The sequence below is a fragment of the Pangasianodon hypophthalmus genome, chromosome 2 (assembly GCF_027358585.1).
Source record: "Pangasianodon hypophthalmus isolate fPanHyp1 chromosome 2, fPanHyp1.pri, whole genome shotgun sequence".
NCBI lineage: Eukaryota > Metazoa > Chordata > Actinopteri > Siluriformes > Pangasiidae > Pangasianodon > Pangasianodon hypophthalmus.
The window spans coordinates 23,643,462-23,664,352 of record NC_069711.1 but is presented as its reverse complement, the minus strand read 5'-3'; the positions used below and the strand labels follow the sequence as shown (position 1 = coordinate 23,664,352).

General features: G+C 37.3%; 1 protein-coding gene across 1 annotated transcript; it reads right to left on the bottom strand.

Moving 5' to 3' along the window:
• Nucleotides 1–341: 341 nt before the first annotated feature.
• On the bottom strand, nt 342–19,119 carry il12rb2 (interleukin 12 receptor, beta 2a). Its single transcript, XM_026933126.3, has 16 exons — nt 18,988–19,119; nt 18,708–18,839; nt 16,171–16,410; nt 14,378–14,492; nt 13,980–14,152; nt 12,441–12,583; nt 9,050–9,191; nt 8,074–8,153; nt 7,223–7,412; nt 6,359–6,541; nt 4,762–4,860; nt 4,528–4,677; nt 3,813–3,956; nt 2,726–2,825; nt 2,150–2,237; nt 342–1,164 (listed from the first exon to the last, which is right to left on the bottom strand). Exons 2-16 carry the CDS (start codon nt 18,775–18,777, stop codon nt 709–711), a joined length of 2,373 nt encoding a protein of 790 aa, XP_026788927.3. The 5' UTR covers nt 18,778–18,839; nt 18,988–19,119; the 3' UTR covers nt 342–708.
• Between the last annotated feature and the right edge of the window lie 1,772 nt (nt 19,120–20,891).

Genomic DNA, 20,891 nt, shown 5'->3' with positions numbered 1-20,891 from the left:
TTACTACTTTGATATATCCTTTTAAATGTTGCCTATATGTTATTATTCTGTGCTTTAAACTCTTACTCATTTTCGTTTTTGCTTTTGATAGCAGACGATAGAAAAGAGTGAGTGCTACTCCAGTAGTAATTAATAATTACATTACCCCACCTCCATATATAAAAATAATCCAGATTAAATAGGGCTTTAGTGGACTAAATTACTGCTGTGTTGATGTTGACTGCTCTACAAAACCGAGCAAGGCTTATAACGATAGGTCAGTGCTTGTGATTCTTTTAACCATTTCTGTTTCCTGACTAAAAGTTCTGCACAAACTGTATGAAGAGGTGTAAAATTATTTGGAAAGTTCATCATTTAATAATTACACAGCCAAAAAAAATCAGCATGACTGTTGAATACAAAAATTTTGAGGCTTTTAGTCACAAAGTCACAAACTATTATGTACAAAAGTATTTACACCTGCATAATATTAATCTGAGGTAAGTTGTGAAGGCTAAAAAAAACTAATATTAAAGCTCTGAATTATAAACACATACTTGTATAATTGAGGGATGTTTCATAATTAAGATGAACAGATTGATCAGGTGTTAGTGTTCATTGCTTAAAAAGGACAATATGCTTTAAAGCAAAAATCGTGAGGATGACAAATTTATGCATCGTAACAATTTTCTTAACATTCATTAACACAGCCCTGCGCATTGCAGAGGTTCATGCACAATCTAAGAAGTCACTGCAGTCTATTTTCACTGAGTCCAGAGTCAATTTTCCTCCAATGGAAATGAGCGGCTCCAGGAAGGGGCTCTTAGGGCAGGGGAAGAAGTCAAATGCCTCGTGCTCCTCATCCCCATCATCTTCATCCTCCTCCTCTCCTCCACTCATCACTCCGTGAGTAGAAATGTAGTCCACGGTAATGTCTGTGCTCCTGGAAGCATGGGTGGCGTCTGAGCTGCTTGACTCGTTGGAGAAGCTTTTGAGGTAAGAGCTGGTGATGTTATGTTGATACGGTGCTGATTCAGCCTGCAGGTTGACTGAATGTAGTGTTTCCTCAGTGGAGATTGTCTCTTCAGGTAATTTCTCCTGGGGAAATTCCTCCACCTCCACCGTATACGGCTCCTCTTCACTCATGCTGGAGTCACTGAGGTGCAGCTGCAGTTTCATCTCACCCTGTGTGGAGAAGAGGAATGCTACTACAAGCCGGATCGCACTGAACACCCGCAAAGTCTATCATAAGGGTGAAATACTAACAGAAATGGCTATAATGCAGAGATGCCAACAGTAGGCAGGTAGAGAGAGAAAAATTTTATAATTTTAGCAAAAGAATGTTGTTGGATGAGATCTGCACTAGCAACTCCTCCATTTTTTACTTACAGAAGAGCGTAAGTTTCTATTGGCTCAAGACTCTAGGTTTATAAGGTGTGTAGGGTTAAATTTCACAAAGTAAAAGTAACTACTACCGGAAGCACATATGCATCTTTCACATCCTGCATTCTTTCCCTTTCAAAGAATTGGCATTTCCGCCTGGTGAATTTTTTGCGGTCTGACTTCTGCTTAAAAGTGTAGGTTTCAAGTGTCTCCTCTTTTGCTGTAGCAATGTGTCAAAAACTGTAAATGCTACAGCTGAACCTGAGATGTTGGCACCTCTGTAACTGCCCTAATTGTTACATCAAGTCTGACCTCAAACCTCAGAACGGTCCATTATCAGTTTATCTAAACATAATGAATCATATCTAGCTCATATTGACAGAAATCACTGTAGCGTGGTAGGTATTTTGACCAAATCCTTTGCGTATCAGGAACTAGTGATCGGCTGTGAAGTCACTACAGTAATGCCATTATGTTAAAAAAAATATATATATATGTATATATGTTTTTATTTTTCTGCCATACCATAAATATATTTCACCACAATGACTTTTTTTTTTTTTTTATTTACTTTCCAATCCTGCCCAGGCTATCTTCCTGTAAATATCATGTAAGGAGTGACTGTGGTACAATACTGTGGTAAAACCATGCTAGCTAAGTGTGCTTTCCTAGAAGGATTTACAGATCTCGTCTACAGATAGTAACCTATTTCTTATCTCCATTTATTTTTCTGAATTAGTATGCGTAGTATATATGTATAAATAAAGAGTATTCACGATGCTTGTACCTTCTCACTTGCGCACTCTTTTGCCCATTTGCTGTTTGCAGGATCTGGGACGATGCTCGGCATTAGGCAGTGACAACATCCTGATAATCTGATAATAAGATGAAATAAACAATAAATGCTTCTTAAATCAAACAAGTGTGTTCTTTTATTATATACAATATATGGCTGAAAGAATGTGGACACCTGACCATCACACCCATATGTGGACCTTCCCCAAACTGTTTCTACAAAGTTTGAAGCACAGATTTATATAGAATGTCTTTGTATGCTGTAGCATTACAGTTTCCCTTCACTGTAATTAAGAGGCCCATAGCAAGGTCACTGAAGACATGGTTTACCAAAGTTGGAGTGGAAGAACTCGAGTGGCCTGCACAGAGTCCTGACAAATCCCCACAGTCATGCTCCATAACCTAGTGGAAAGCCTTCCCAGAAGAGTGGAGGTTATTATAACAGCAAAAAGGTCAACTAAATCTGGAATGGGATGCTCAACAAGCACATACGGATGCGATTGGTCTGGTGTCCACATACTTCTGGCCATGTAGTGTATTTTTTGGTTGTTGTTGCTTGCATTCTCACCTTCTGTGTACTGAAGAGAACTGACATAAGCACAGGAGACACAGACAGGTTAGGAAAACAGCACTTCCCACTGAGATGAGCAGAGCCAGGGCTTTCTCATCTGACAAAGGAAGATAATTAATGATGAGACGAATGAAGTGGAACATGTTGGTAATACAAAAGCTGCCTTTTGTTGGTCAGACTAATAGGTTGGAATGACTTTGACCTGAAGTTACAGCATAAAAAATGTATTCACAATTTTACAAAGTGAGGCATTTTTAATCAAGATTTTCTCACTGCAACATATGCCAACACTTAGTATTATTCCAAGTTCTAGGCTCTTTTTGACTAAAGGACAAAAATTAAAACAAAGATAAAACAATCAAGCAGACAAGAACAGGAATTTGAGGCTGCAGTGGGCACAGGTTCACAAATACTGGACAGAAAAACATCGTCTGCTCTGTGTCCAATCTTCACCTGCTTCGGTGAGCCTCAGATTTCAGTTCTTAGCTGAAAAGAGTGGAACCTGATGTGGTCTTCCACTGTTTTAGCCCATCCACCACAAGGTTTGATCCACCACATGGCTGTAAAGAGTGGTTACTGAGTTACCTAAGCCAGGCTTCCTGTCAGCTCAAATCAGTCTGACCATATTAAAGTAGCCAGTGAGCGATTTAATATATGATGTATATATACACATTATATATATATATATCCATTCCAATCCATTCTCTGTACCACTTATCCTACACAGGGTCAGGACAAGCCTGGAGCCTATCCCAGGGGACTTGGGGCACAACATGGGGGACACCCTGGATGGGTTGCCAACCCATCACAGGGCACAATCGCCCAATTTAGAGATGCCAATCAGCCTACAACACATGTCTTTGGACTAGGGGGGAGGAAACCAGAGTACCCAGAGGAAACCCCTGAAGCACAGGGAGAACATGCAAACTCCACACACACATGGTGGAGGCAGGAATTGAACCCCCAACCCTGGAGGTGTGAGGCAAACCTGTGTATATACACACACAGACACAGACACACAGACGCACAGACAGACAGACAGACAGTATGTATACTTTGGACTTTGGACATAATCTGTTCATACCTAATGTTGGGTGTTTTGGTATGAACGGGTGCATATTTTCTATAGGACTTTCTCCTGCTGTAGTCCAGGCTGAGACCCACAGTGTGTATGTCTGTCCTGGAATCAAGCCACTGATGGTAAACTCTCTCTGAGGGTGTGTGACATCTACAAAACAGTTCTGCTTTAGTAACTTACACAAACAAAAAAACTGCAAATTATCCAAATACACATGCAAGTACAGCCTATGTCTGGGTATCAGGAAAAAGAAAAAAACCTGACATCAGTGCCAATCTAATTGTAATTTCAGACCACAGGGAGAATTTGTGAACAATATATATATATATATATATATATATATATATATATACAGTATGTGTATATATATATATATATATATATATATATATATATATATATATACAGTATGTGTATATATATATATATATATATATATATATATATTTATATATATATATATATACAGTATGTGTATATATATATATATATATATATATATATATATATATATATATATATATATATACACATACTGTATATATATATATATATATATATATATATATATATATATATATGTTGTTGTTAGTGCTTCTTTTGTGAGAGGAAAACCCTCAGAGTGCAAGACTGAACCTTTTTTTTTAAGAGTATGCACTCCACAGGATGCCTTGTGTCTAATAAAATCATAATGCTATCCACACAATGTTTAGTTTCTTACTGTAATTCTGAATTTTGTCTGCTGAATCCTTCAGGTAGATGATGTAGTGTTCCAGACAGCCTCCTCTCTTCTTTGGTGGGATCTCACTCCATTTTACCTGCACAGTTTCACTCTTCACAACGATGCTAGTCTCAGGACTCTGTTGTGGAGCTGTGGGTTTAAAGACTCCGTTATTTTGAGGCCTGTTTATTTATCTCACTTAATGACCAGTTCTCAAAGGAGCAACTCTCTCACCTGTCTGCCAGGTAGAGATCTTTTTGAAGATGGCTTTTTTTGTCCCAGATGAGTATAGATAGACCACCGCACCTTCATAGCACACTGCAGGCTGCAAACCTGAACACACCAGACATTTAAAGAGAGAGACAGTGAGAAGTGAGGGAGAGAAGAAACAAATTTACTTTAATGTGCCATGTCTTTTTTTAACCAAATGTTACATGTGGCAGGAGATTTAAAATCCCATTAATAAAAGATTTCAAACTTTCAGCCACCGGACAAGATATCTAGTCTCTGTTATTCCACTAGGGGGCAAAATAGAGCAATAAAGTCATTGGCCATAAACTCAACTACTAATAAAACTGTGCTATGTATTCTTCATTAGCAAGGTACAAACTTGACACTGTGACCATGTCTCTTTCCAAATTAAATAATAAGCTTCACAGTAACAGAGGTGAATAGTTATGCTATTAATTTTTTAATTTTTTGCTAAATAATTTTGCAAACTATACAGATTGTCCCCTCCACTTCTATATTATGGGCTATTTTGTGTAGAATTTTTTTTTTATGATTTGCAGTCTGTCCTGGTTTGTAGAAGATATAGGGTATGTAGGGTACACTCCTTTTGTGCATTCAGGATGTACCTTTCATATAAATGCTGACAAATGTGCATGTTTAAATGTGTTAAATGTGAGTCAATGTTTAAATGTGTTAAATGTGAGTCAGGATGTGTTATCGGTCTACTAAACTGATTTTTTTTTATCAGGCCCATCTGACATTGGACTAAATGTAATGTGGCCCATTACCTAAAATAATAGCAAAAAACTATTTCAAACTTGTATAGTTATATTTATGGAGGCTGAGGATTGTTGAATATTTAGATTATTTAGATTTTTTTTCTTCATTTAAGAGTGGGCCTAAACATACAGCATCAGCAGAAGGTCATGCAAGAGAGAAAGCGAAAGTGTAGCACAACTCAGGTAAGATTCAGTGAGAGGTGCCATCATATAAACATCATATAAACATCAAACTAACCACTGAGTTATTGCTATCCACACAGCACTGATATTGTCTGGATATACAATGATTATTTTAATAGTAATTATTAAAATATAAAAATAAAATAAATTAGTTTTATAAATATATAAATATGTTTTATGATTTAACTTGTTTTTGAGTCACTTTTTCTATTCATCAGTCATGAAACCACAGTAAACTATAGTGATTTTTTTGTAAGGAATTAAAGTTTTTCCTGCACCTGCTAAAACATTTCATGTTCCATTTTTGTTCCAATGTTAGACAGCAACAATTATCACATCCAATACCAGTCAAAAAATTTTAGATCCTCTTTCCAATTTTAGAGTGCACAAAAAAGTGCTCTGATGACTCCATATACTGTCAAAAATGATTTACTGTTGAGGTTAATTTTTGTTTCCCAGTGGTAGGAATGATGTAACACATTCTTTTAAAGATACAGAATAATATTCCTGTATGACTACATTCCTCTAAAGTATAAAAGTCCTTTAAGGGAACCACCGTGATAAGCATTTGTCCATTAAAACCACAGTTTAGTGCTTTTTTGCAGATATTCTTAAGAACACCTACTACACATACTGACCAGTAATATGTGCTGTGTTCAGGTGCCGTTCCACTCTGATCCACTGAGGTGGCTGAGTCCGTCCCTCAGGAAACCACTCTACCAAGAACTCTGTCACCGGGTCAGCACTGACAGGCCTCGGCCAGGAGAGGGCGACACTGTGATCATTCACGAGAGTGTGTGACACCTTGTATGGAAGAAGACCTGCAAAACCACAAGAGTACAACAACCTGTTCAGGTTTCCTTGAAATCCAGAAGCATTTACGTGTTCTAACCATCTTCAATACATTTATACCACTGTGCTGTTCAGTTCTCAGATCTAACTGGTTAGAAAGTGTTGATTTATTTTTTATAACAGCGGCTTTATCAATAGTTATTAGTATAAATCACAGGCTCTTTTTAATACATTTTTCTATAGTAGTAGATCATCTTATATGAAGTGAAGGCTAACACGCTTCCTCCAAGACACGTGAAGCCAGCCAACCACATCCTTTCAAACTGCTGCTCACAGTGTCACAGGGAATCGTGACACACTCGGAGGAAAGTACTATCTGCCCTCTTCTGCATACATGATCTCACAGATGCCTATGATTGGTTAGGGTTGCTGTGATTGACAGAGGAGAAACATTAATGCCTTTCCTCCCACCCCTGTAGCTCCTGGCCACAGATGACTGTGGCATTGTTGGGATTTGAACTCATGATCTGTTGAATGCTTTTCTGTTTTGCCACTCAGAAGTCTCCCAAAGTGTTTTATTATATACTTAATTCACTTGCAGATTGTATACACTTAAAAATGTACAGATGTATAATGCAATTTCACAAAAGAGAACAAGAGAAGCAGTCCAAACAAGAAACAGAGGATGGCATGTTGTGGATGTGACCTACCTATAGGCTGTAGCTGAATTTGTCGGGCAGGAGACAGGCCTTTTGAGTTCATAGCAGAAATGGACACACGGCAGGAAAAACAGGACACATTGACTGTGTTTCCAAGAACAGTCCTGTTGCTGATTCCCTGTTCAGTCACTGTCACAACATACTGCAGAATCTTTCCTCTGGCTTCTGATTTGTTCAACTCCTAAGCAAACAGAAGAAAAGGAATCCTTTATTTGTCACATATACATTACAGCACAATGAAATTCTCTTCACATATCCCAGGTTCTTAGGAAGCTGGGGTCAGCCATGATACAGTACCCCTGGAGCAGAGAGGGTTAAGGGCCTTGCTCAAGGGCCCAACAGTGGCAGCTTGGTAGTGCTGGGGCTTGCACCCCCAACCTTCTGATCAGTAACCCAGAGCCTTAACCACTGAGCCACCCCTGCCACTGACAGGCATAATGTTTTCACACTGGTGGACCTGAATACAGTCTCACTATACATATACTGATACTTGCATTAAAGCATTAAAGTCATAAAAGCAGTACTGGAAGATGTTAGTTGATGCCGTGATTTTCTCTGTAGTCTTTTTTTTGTAAGCAGAAACTTGAAAGCCTTCTAGGTTTTGCTTTAACAGAGTGGTTGCAAGGATGCAGATGGCATGATATATGTCACTTCTCAGTAGTGCTTTGACCTTTAGTCATGTGAAGTGATGGGCAGTGTGGAGGTCTGGAGCAACTGCGTAACTACAACTAAACAAATCAGTGACAGTATTTGCGGAGTATGGAAGCACAAAACTTCCTCAATGTGCTGGAAAAATAATTTAATTGTGTTTAATATGTGCATAAACTGTGTGTAATACTTGCCCTCCAAAATAACTGGAACGACTTGCTGACTGTTTTTGTGGGTTCTTCAATATACCACGCATCAAGCATCGTCACAGGAGCTAAATAAAAAAAGCAAGATGTTAGAAGTTTATTCTTGATTTTAGTCTAGACTGTGTAGGATTTTTTTTTATTAACCAACAGGGCATGATTTAAAAGCTGCTATTTTTCATCTCAGGAGGCACTCTGCAAGAATGACACCAAGATGTCTGCCAAATGTGAGCATAAACCAGCTTTTTAGATAACCTGATATTCATTCATCTTCCATAACCACTTTCTCTTGTTCAGGGTCTTGGCATTGGATCCAGAGCTTATCCTGGGAACACTGGGCACAAGGTGGATGTGGATGTGATGCCAGTCCATCACGGGGCACTGTGCACACACACATACACACCTAGGGCCAATTTAGAGTAGGCGTTTCATTTACTGGTATGTTTTTGGAAGGTGGGAGGAAACTGGAGAACCTGGAGGAAGCCCATGTGAACCTCTACATAGACAGTAACCCAAGCTCAGGATTGAACCAGGGACACTGGAGCTGTGAAGTGTCAATGCTACCTGCTGCACCATCGATTTTTATTATTGCTGTTGGACTAGAAACTAGAAAGTGGTCCAAGTGATGATCATTTTACCTTTAAAACATAAATGCATGTACCAACATTCTTTCTTAGTGATCTAAAAAAACAGAAAAAGCACCTCCACCTCCAGCTCCACGTGTGATGCTGACACTACATTTAGCTCTACTTATGATAAAAAAAAATCAGCCAAAAACCTACGTCAGAATGTGCACTTATCTAACACGATCAAACGTCTCTGTGTCTGTTTCCATTACACTCCCCAGTCCTGAATTCACCAAGTATATCACTAAAACAGCTATGCTTTAAATGAGTCAAGTAAATATAACCTTTGAGTTATAATCAAATGAATAGACTAAAAGAGTCAGTATGGTTTTAATCACCACCTTCTTCATCAGTCGTGCCCTCGATCCGGGTCCACTCACTCCACAGACCTCTCGTTGGGCCAGGTTTCCACTTGACCTCAAATGTGTACGTGCTATACGGATTCAGTGAAGTTATAGTCCAGCTTGTTGTCAAATGGGTGTTCTGAAGAGAGATAAAAATCATACAAAAACATTCTCTAGAATTGTACAGATCAATAATTACACTCAGCATACAGTACATCAGCATGACTATGGCATAAATAGGAAAGTTTGAAGAAAATGCAACTATATTTCTTAACTGGAAGATGTTAAATAAAGTTAGGTCCCGATTCTGAACACTTGGAAGCGATGAGAGTCGGTTTGCTAAAATTATGCTACCTGCTACTTTGTAATTTATATTATTTTACTGGACAAAAAATGAGTGCAAAATTTTATTTATTTTGGATTGGACTCGATTTGCAATTGTATAATTTTTTTCATTAAACCACGGCTCTCTGAGACCAGATGAAATTTAATGTAAGTCTGTATGCCAGATAATTCCTAAATTATTAAGCAATGTAAAGGAAAATAATCAGTGAAAGGATGGTATGATGTGGCCTGATGTGAAGCGGAATTACTGTTACTACCCTGAAGTTGATTAATTTCCTATAACAGTACATTCCGAAGCGTTATGTGGAGTGTGTGCCCTGTGAGGTAGCGGTGACACTAGAAATGATAACATATTAGAATGAGCATATTAATAAATTATCTTGCCTTACAGCCACCGTTACTCTCAGAACTGCTGTTCGAAAATAAATAATAAATAGAAATACACATAGAAAGTTAAGCAGCATGTTCTGACTAATCAGATTTAAGAATTCAACCGTGCTGTGGTATACATGCCTATAAATATTGCACCTCGGGTCTGCAACCAAGGTACATTAAACACCTTTTCAGTTTAGTTTCAGTTTAGTTTTGAAACAGTTTCTCAGTCACATTTCCTCTTTGCTGCAGTTCTGCACTGTTAAAGCACCACAGCTAGAGAATGTAACACCACTATTATTGTCATGACACTCTCTGGCTTTTTTTCTTTTTCATTTCTGTTCAATTTAAAACTGTATATATATTTTGGTCTATAAAGTGACAGTAGCAATGCGGTCAGGAGAACAACTTTTATCTTTTGAAGTCTGCATGGAAATTAAACAAACTGAAATGTTGAAACAGCTCCCAATCATTTTTACAGTGCAAAAGGTCTGGCAGTTGTGTCACACCATGAGGATTGCGAAAACCCCTTGACATTTATCTGTCTAGTTCTGAATCAGCCCACAAAAGGTTTGTAATCTACAGACTCATCTGATCAGTAGGTTTGTGGGCTGCCAGTAAGTCAGTGGTTTAATGCACTTTTCTCGGGATTTGTTTTAAGCCAGTAAATGCTTTCATGTGTTAGACTAAAAAGACTAAAGATCAAGACAGACCAAAATGTAAATAAAACTGGTAAAATTAACATTAAATATTTATTTTTGCAAAACATGCATATTTTACTGTTCAGTATTCAGTTTATTTCAGACAGTTCAGTTGTCAGGGTTAACACTGAGCTACCGTAAGGAAGCTTGAATGGTAGGACGGTACAGCTAGTCGCCCTCTAGTACCCTATAAAACCTCACATGAATTTAGCTATGTATATATATATATATATATATATATATATATATATACATATATATATATATATATATATATATATATATATATATATATATGTGTGTGTACACACACACACACACACACACACACACACAGACACACATATGGAATACACACACACGCACACACACATACACACACTCCCCTATGAAAGTATTGGAACAGCAAGGCCAATTCTTTTGTTTTTGCTATACACTGAAGACATTTGAGTTTGTTTGAGATAGATCAGAATTTCTGAATTTCAGCTTTCATTTCCTGATATTTACATGTAGATGCGTTAAATGTGTTAGAACACAGAGCACCCAATTCTTTTCATGAGCAAAAGTATTGGAACAGATCTATTTGGTTGTGTATCTCTTGCTTGCAATAACTGCATCAAGCCAGTGATCCACTGACATCAGCAAAGTGTTGCATTCTTCTTATGTGATGCTTTTCCTGGCTTGTACCACAGCTTCTTTAAGTTGTTGTTTGTTTTAGGGGGTTTCTCCCTTCAGTCTCCTCTTCAGGGGATGAAACGTCTGCTCAGTTGGGTTAACATCTGGTGACTGACTTGGCCAGTCTAAATCCTTCCACTTTTTTCCCTTAATGAAGTCCTTTGTTGTCTTGGCAGTGTGTTTTGGGTTATCGTCTTGCTGCATGATGAAGTCAATTTTCCCTCTTTTCTCAGCTTCAAAATGGCTTGTTTTCCTGTAGATGGCTTTCTGGTCTTCATGGTGGTTTATCATTTTTAATAACAATTGCAGACTTCACAGTCGACCCAGGGCACAAACCAAGAGTAGGCATTCAGAGCTATTAATTGTTTAAACAAGCAATCTAACAGGGCATACCTGGGCTACAAGAAACACCTGTCAGCCAAATGTTCAGTCAAAATATTTCTGATCACTTGAAAAATGGGCGGGTTCAAACAAAAGGTGCCATGTTCTAAAAAACTGAAATTCTGATCTATCATCTCATATTCATCATTTGATCTCAAACCCAAATGTCTTCAATGTATAGCAAAAACAAAAGAATTGGCTTTGCCATTCCAATTCTTTCGGAGGGGATGGTGTATATCCAAAATTGTTCACTTGTATTATTTATTTCATTAGAAACTACATATCATTTAAAACCAACAGCTTCATAGCTTTCCTGCAGAGCAAAGGACACTTTAATAAAATTAAAATACAGCATCAAAAAAGAGCTGCCACTCTGCTAAGCAGGAAACTAATCCTGTGATAAACTTATTAAATGACTCACTCTTGACTCGTTATTATGCAACCCATTCACCAGAACATACATAACCCACAGAATGACATACCACTAATTGCCGTATAACTACATTACTTGAGAATCAGATAAACAAACTGGTGGCATAATTTAAAAAGATGAGTCAATTTATTTTGATATTTTTTGCAAATTCTGGTCCTCAGACTCTGGGCTTTTGACTTCTCAAAATGCTGCAGTTTTTGGATAATGGTCACTTATGCATGCATGCATGAAAGAAACCTCTCTATTCCACAGCCTGTCTTTATATTAGTTCTTCTATTTTAAGCAATATCAAGCACTGAGGTGCGGCAAGTGTACATAAACTGAAGGAGATACACTAAAGACCATTACAAATCACCCTAGTACCATTTAACATTAGGTCCTGATATACACATCATATTGTATGAACGAATAAATGATAGCATTAATGGAGAATGTGGTGTATCATTTATAAATTGCTGTGATGTGTTCCATGTGTACGTACATTGAATGAGACAGTATTCCAGCTATCCTGTTTTGCTTCATATCGGATCTCTACCATCTGAATGTTTCGAGCGTTGTCTGGATAGAGCTGGCATTGTCTTGAAGAGCATTCCACCTTCATGATTTTGGGGCTCAGCGGTTTCACTGTACATGAAGAGAACACCAGAAAGAGGTGGGGTCAGTCTGGGAACATACTACATTTTCATCCCAGCTTACAATTTTAGGTTACTTTTCTGAACATTAATGTTTGACAGGGTTCTCACCCTTTTCTCCTGAAAATTTCCCATACCTTTTCAATACATTTCAATACACTGTCCAGATTTTGCATACTTTCCTGACTTTCTATGTTTGGCTTTGTTAATGTATATGTGTGTGTGTGTGTGTGTGTGTGTGTGTGTGTGTGTATATATATATATATATATATATATATATATATATATATATATATATATAAATATATACATACACACACACACATATGCGAGTGCTGTTCTAGGAATAATGTGTAGCAAATCGTTATTTACATAGTTTCCAAAACATAGCAGGAATGTTATATGTCTTAACATTACTCAGTGTTCTCTCTAAGCTGGAATTCTACCTGATTTCTATTTTAACCTTACAACTGGAAAATTGAAAGTAAACATTTTGCTTCTTGGCTTATTTGATTGGTGAATGTTGACCAATGTATCTTTTTGTGCATGCTTGAGAGGGTTATAAATGTACTCATCAAAACTACTGATGACACTTTACTTAGGAATAGTGTTCACAGGCTACATGGCACCTAGATAAGCGTTTCATGCCTATACATCAATGTTTAATTTTCCAATTAATCTCATTTGACAGGTATAGCCTTATCCAGACAGGATTAGTATTAGTTGAGGGTTTCTGTAATAACTTTTTTCATGTATCCTCTGTGATACAACTCTCAGGTCTGGACGTTAGGAAGGACAAATTTAATCTTTTTATGATCTTTTTATGATTCATGAAACATATGCCTGAAAAATGACCAATTTGTCTATCCAAACTACCACAGAGTTGATCAAAAAAACAGTGATTTGGTCTGTAATTTCCTCAGGGGGGGAAAAACATACATAATTAACATTATGTAATTCTGGCACATCAAAAGTCTATAAAGTCAGTTGACATGGCATTTTAGCATAGCTTGTAAACCTTATATCAAGAAACATCTGTCACTTGAGTCATTACTGCCATTATAACAATTATTTTTATGTAGATTTATGTCAACTGTCATGAAGGACTTCTGTAGGTGTCATGTAACTCTACACTTTCCAAAAATGTTGTCTTCTGGTTTGGTTGTTCTCTAGGACAAGAGCCATGCAATAGAGCAATTCCCCATGAGAAAGGAAGCTAACACACTTAACCACTGCAAAAACCTTTAACCCTTAAGTGTGTATGAACATCACCCTTCAGTAAAGTCTTACTCAATCTAAACAATCTTGCTTTTTCTAGTTTTCAAGCTGATGCAACAATTAAAAATGTAAAAACAAAAGTACTCCAAACGATTTTAAAACTACTGCACCTATTTCATTAAGCGTGAAGCTGAGGACAGTGGAGTTTGCAGAGCCAAGGCTGTTATTAGCATGGACCCACACAGAGAAGTCTCTTTGTGTGGCTGAAACAGGAAATATGGCTGAATGGGTACCATCATGGACTGCAACACTTTCATAACGGACAGGAGGGGCCCCTTGTAACCTGCAAAACAATGTAACTTGTGAGTAATGATACATAATACAGACTGAGAGGGTTATGAAAGTGTGTGTGTGTGTTTGTGTGTGTGTTTGTGTGTGTTTGTGTGTGTGTCTGTGTGTGTGTGTGAGAGAGACTGTATCAGTGGACCGACTGCGTTAGAATACATGTTGGAAATCGTGTCAGTTTCTGACTCAAAGATCCTGCTGAGAAAAAGAGATCTTTACTAACCACAGATGTGATGTGGTCTTGATGTGTGTTTCCCATTCAGTTTTCCATGTGCAGTTTACTTTTCCAGATTCTCCTTCCTGAACGCATGTGAGGTTCTGTGGAACTGCAGGTGGATCTGAAAATGAAGACAAAAAAGTCCATGAGGTGTATTATACATGCATATGTACCTGCATATGTATGTCTATGTGTGTGTGTGTGTGTGTGTGTGTGTGTGTGTGTGTGTTTGTATGTGCATATGTTTGTGTATATGTGTGTATGTGCATGTATGTGTACAGATCACACTGGTTTTCACAGCCTCCGCCCTATTATCACACTCCTGCATTGGCCTATTTTAATTCTGTATTTCACCAGCAGGTTTTCACGTCATGTAACACCCATATGTAATATTTAAAGTCCACAGTCTTTTTTGCTTGCATTTTCACTCTGAAGCTGTCTTCACACTAAACCTGCAGTGTGTAGTGTATGCTTTACCAGAGGAAAAGTTTACGTTAAAGCAACACTTCATCATCTTTACTTTACCAAATCTCTACACTCTGTATCAGCAGCATGTTGAATATGTCTTACATAATACATTTATTATTATGAGACAAACATGAGAGAGGCTTTTATCAAAGCTGTTCTTACTGACTTGTGTTTAGGCCACAGCGCTCTCACCTCTGCGGCCTGGGTTCGATTCCCGGCCAGGGAACTAACCCCGGCCACTGGGGTTGCGTGCAACAGTGTGCTGTCAGTGCCACTGTCCCAAGCCCAGATAAAATTGGGGAGGGTTGCATCAGGAAGGGCATCCAGTGTAAAAACTGTGCCAAATCAAATATGTGGACCAGTGATCCGCTGTGGCGACCCATGACAGGAGCAGCCAAAAGAGGAACAACGGCGTATGCTTTCCCATAAGTTTGTGGCTTTCAAGCACAATTAAACCCACTATTACATAGTCTAACAGATAACCACAAACTGTTTTCTCAGAAAATTTAGTCACATCTCTGAAAGGAATAATTTAACAGATATAGAGCTAAATTCAATTATGTCAATTGACATTTAATTTTTTTCAAAGTATTTTTATAGAATTCACTGGTCAAAGTCAATTCTACAAAAATATGTGTTTCACATAAATGTCTACTGACAAAATTCAATAGCTGGTCTTATATTTCCATTACAGTTTTTCTGTTTTTTAATCAAAATTCTCAACGATGGTAATCACATATGCACTACAGATCTGTTATTCCTTTAGCATTTGATGTTAACTCTTCTGTTCTGCTCATGACAAAAGTCTTACTGAATTTGATAATAAAACTAAGAGTGATATTAGATGACTAAATTTTTACTAACAACTTTTCCACTTTGATGTTTTATGCACTTGACTTCATTTTTGAGAGATCAGAGATTATGTTCAGAACAACAACATCAAACAAAAGTGAAAATGAGTGGACTGAGTGGTAAGTGATTAAAAAACAAAATGCCACCAAGAGCCATGCCAAAACACCATTTCCACCAGTACTTTTTATATTGTGTATATATATAAATAAAACCTATAATGCTGATAAGATTAATGGGTATTTTTAAATGAATTCTACATTTGTATGTGCTTTCAAATCAGAATAGTTGACATTTTTTTTTTTAAAAAAAAAAGGTCAAATCTAGAAGCCTTCTACAGTTGTCCCTTGGAGGTTCTTTTAAGAACCTAAGAACTTTTAGATATACAAAAGATCTCTTTTGCTAAGAGTGTATTGAAATCACTGTGCTGAATATACTTTTACGAGCATTGGCATGAATTGAATGATGCACTGCATACTTACACCCTGGAACAATGTCAGTGCCACATGGTTCTGGCTCGTTGCGACATTTGCACGTGAACGTGGTGGTCCGTGTTATATTCACGATGCTTATAATCACCACAGTTGAGTTCAAGCTGCTGTAATTTAAGGACACTTCATCTTGGTATATCAGTCTGCTGCATTCCTTCTTGAAGATGCAGTAGATCTGGAAGCTTGAGCCCATGTGGACTTCGTGGTTCGAGTGCACAGAGCATATTTTCTCTAAGAAACATGAAAACACAGCACGAATGATGCTGATGTGAGGTTGATGTATGATATTACAACAACAGATTCATGAGCTCTTCATTCGTGAGTTTACTTCATTAAATCTTTATGAAACATTTTGCCACACCACAAACCATTATATCCTCATGCTCGCACGATTATGTTGCTGTGTTTGTGAGATGCAAGAAGTAAAGAAAACATTAGTATTGCATAGTCCTGTAGATTTCAGAAAAAAAAAGATTTAAATAGTGGTATGAATATGGTAAAATATATCAAAAATACTTGGAGGACATTTTCACAATACACAATATGTATCACAGTATTATTATTATAGGTTTAGTAACAAAATGCCAGCAAAACACCACTCATGTATTTGGAATCTGTATAAAACTATAGTTTTGATTACATTTAGCTAAACATCTAGATTTTAACATCCAATCAGCTACATGTTCAGTGTAATAATAATAATTTAAAAAAAGCAATACCTGAACTATCTCAAAAAGTGTACTGTGAAGCAATTTATCACAATTTTGATATTTTGTAAGGAATAAACCATTTGGGGTTGTGCTGTTATAGGAAAATAATTGACCACAGGATGGTGTGATGTAGCACGACGCAAATTGGAGTTATTGTTACCACCAGAGAGTTGATTATTTTCCAATATCAGCACATCCAAAAGTGTTTTATTCCTCTTATACTTTATTAATTAATGAACAATCCCCAAAAAATGATTAACGATTAACACATTATACTTTTCATCTGTTTATAATTCAATTTAATGTTGTGGAATGTCTGCAAAGCAAGTTAGATCCTCTTATCACCTTTGTTATAGCAGCTTTAAACAATGGTTCCCTTAACAAACATTTTTTTCTCTCTTGAGAGAAAAAATAAGATAAACACTGCTCGTCATATTAGTGAGAAACCACAAAGCCCTGTCCTGAAAACTTTCCCATGTCAGAAAAAAAGTGCTGATACTGGAGAATCCTTCCAAAAATGTTAAATAAATGTCTCCTCACAGAAGACTTCACCACACCATGCCATGATTACACGCATAAAATCTGTTAATGTGGATTGTCTGCTGCAGAAAACCCTGCGTACGTTGTTACTATAGAAGCCAGTGCATTCATGTAAACCTGTGATGTGCAGCAGGTACTATTGCAAAGCCACTGTTATAGAAACTTAATCAACATCTCCTGAGTATTCAGCTTGGAGAATTCTACAGCACTGTGGTTTACACGGTCTTATAGTTTATCACCCTTAGGGGATAAAGTTTGTAATGTATTAGTAAGGAATGCAATATAAATCATAAATAATTAAAATAACATATGGCAAATGATGTTTTCAATTTCATTATTGGCCAAATGCAGTCAAATTTTAACATCTTTGACTACAAACAGGGTCTCACAGGAATATATCACAGCGGGAGGTAGCCTGTAGTGAAACTGACTCAGTGAAACTCAGTGGCCCCTAGGTACAGGAGTCCCAGAGGACATCTAGGCTAATAAGTTTGCATATTTAAGAAATAGGAACATGACACTTACTCAAATCATACTGCAAATTGGTAACCTGTAAAAAGAACAGCAAACCTTTTTTTTTTTTTTAACCAATAACATCACTGTGCAGAACCTTAAGGCATGTTGAGGCAAACATGAGAAAAAAGAGAAAACATGCCATGTTTGAAATGCAGTTCAAGACACTCTCAGAAAAAAAAGAGGATTAAACTTTACTTTTCCTTGTTGCTTTTAGTATGTTTATCTTATTACATTTTACTTTTAAAGGTCCATTAATCTTGTCCAGGTGAAAGATACATATTAAAAGTATAAAAAATTAACGACATGAAAAGTAGTTTAGTACTCTTTGTCTTTTCTGAGAGTGTAGTCACCCTAGTAACATGTGGAATTGACTCAGGAATTGTCTCAAGATTTGACACAGGCTTTGACTCAGGAGTTGAATCAGGAATTGACACAGGATTTGACTCAGGAATCGAATCAGGAGTTGACACAGGCTTTGACTCAGGAATCGAATCAGAATTTGACACAGGCTTTGACTCAGAAATCGAATCAGGAATTGACACAGCCTTTAACTCAGGAATCGAATCAGGATTCGACACAGGCTTTGACTCAGAAATCGAATCAGGAGTTGACACAGCCTTTAACTCAGGAATCGAATCAGGATTCGACACAGGCTTTGACTCAGAAATCGAATCAGAATTTGACACAGGCTTTGACTCAGGAATTGAATCAGGATTCGACACAGGCTTTGACTCAGGAATTGAATCAGGAGTCGACTCTTACCTGCGGGCACTCCGGTGGTCAAGAGTAGAAGAAACATGTAGGTGGACCAGACGTTGCCTTCAGGAAACATCGCATCCACTTCCTCCAACAGGTATTTAGATCTGCATCCATCAATCTTTACCTCACCACGAGCTGAAGAACATCACAAAGAACTTCAGCTGTTTAAGACTCAGTGCCTGAAAGCTTATCCGCACAGACGAGACAAGGGCGCTAACGGACAACTGTGTATAAATCTAACCCAGAAGTCCACCACCTGCTCATTTCTGTTTCAGTGACTTACCCGAGACATGTGTCCGGAGCGCTCGCGGCACAGCAGCTGGATTTACTCACTCTTATGCGGTGAACACACACCTTTAGATGAACAGGTCCGCTTTAGTACACGCGTCATTGTGAAGTGCGCGCCCTCACTGCGTGCACGCGCAGCGGGGAAACTCGGGCACGCGCCTCACAGGTGGCGCCCTCAGCGTCTCAGTTCCCTTCACTGGAGCTTTGTAGAAAGAGCTCGTGAAGCGAAACTCTAACGAAAATCTCATCCAAACAGCGCAGACATCCAGCGCTGCCATCAGCCATCCAAACAATCCTGTGCAACATCCTGTGAATGATCAGTTAACTCCAAGAGTGTCCACTGAAGTCCAAGTGCACACAACACGAACACAAGAGGTGATATGCTGTGGGGGTGCATAGATAGACAGACAGACAGACAGACAGATAGATAGATAGATAGATAGATATAAAGACAGATAGATAGATAGATAGATAGATAGATAGATATAAAGACAGACAGATAGATAGATAGATAGATAGATATAAAGACAGACAGACAGACAGATAGATAGATAGATAGATAGATATAAAGACAGACAGATAGATAGCTAGATATAAAGACAGATAGATAGATAGATAGATAGATAGACAGACAGATAGATAGATAGATAGATAGGTAGATATAAAGACAGACAGATAGACAGACAGATAAATAGATAGGCAGACAGACAGATAGACAGATAGATAGATAGCAGACAGACAGACAGACATATATATATATATATATATATATATATATATATATATATATATATATATATATATATATATACTATCTATTTATCTGTCTGTCTGTCTATATATATATATATATATATACATATATATATATATATATAGACAGACAGACAGATAAATAGATAGTTAGATATAAAGACAGACAGACAGACAGACAGATAGATAGATAGATAGATAAAAACAAATAAAAACTGATAATAAATAAGATAAATAAAAATTGATAATGATGACAATGATAATATGAATATGAATGAATTTGATAATAAAAAAGAAGCAATGTACACCCACATAGTTATTGAGACAAAGAAGACCACAAACACCAGTTTCAGAATTACAAACTTGAGTTGATTCCTGGGACTGTAAAGTTTCAAAATAAACTATTACAACATCAGAATATTTGCCAAAAATGGGAGCTACATCCAACAAAAAGCACCTGAGGTGGATCAGTGATGTTTTGGGGCTGTTTTGGGGCTGGTGTGTGGCTTGATGGATCATGAATTCTACTAAATACCAGGAAATTTCAGCCCAAACCTGGTTGATTCTGCCAGGTTACGACTTGACAGTAGATGGATTTCTCAACAAGACAATGAATCCAAACATCCAAATCGACAAAGAAATGGTTAAAGAAACCATTTGTAATATGGTTAAAGGAACCATTTGTAATAGCCATCTCAGTTTTCATATTTAAACCTCGTTAAGAAACCTGTGGTCTGAATTGAAGAGGGATGTCCACATGCACAAACGTAAGAATGTAAAATAGGTTAGAATGTTCTGCATTAAAGAGTGGGCCTCTACAAGTTTCTACAGTCTTGCTAAACATTACAGGAATACTCAGTGTTGTTATTCTCTCCAGAGGAGGCTTCACTAAATATTTATTGTAAAAATAAAAGTTTGAGGAAAAGGTTTGGGGAAAAATATTGCCTTAGAATAAATCTATACACTAAAGATAAAGATGATCTTTTTTTTTTTTTTTTTTTAAAGGGTGCCAAGTGTTCTACATTAACCACAGGAGGTTTAATCTGCTGCAAATGGGTAATGGGTAAAATGGGTAAAAATATCAATATCAATGCTTTCAATGAAGATTGGGAAAGAAAATGTTGTGTATAATACTGAGGATTTCTT

Excerpts from the sequence above, each read along its gene's own strand:
- il12rb2 (XM_026933126.3), bottom strand. The coding sequence starts at position 18,777 with ATGTTTCCTGAAGGCAACGTCTGGTCCACCTACATGTTTCTTCTACTC. Across the intron at positions 12,584-13,979 it reads CTTCACGCTTAATGAAATAG|TGAAACCGCTGAGCCCCAAA; the intron begins GTGCAGTAGTTT and ends CTTCATGTACAG. Across the intron at positions 9,192-12,440 it reads GGAATACTGTCTCATTCAAT|AACACCCATTTGACAACAAG; the intron begins GTACGTACACAT and ends ATCTCTCTTCAG.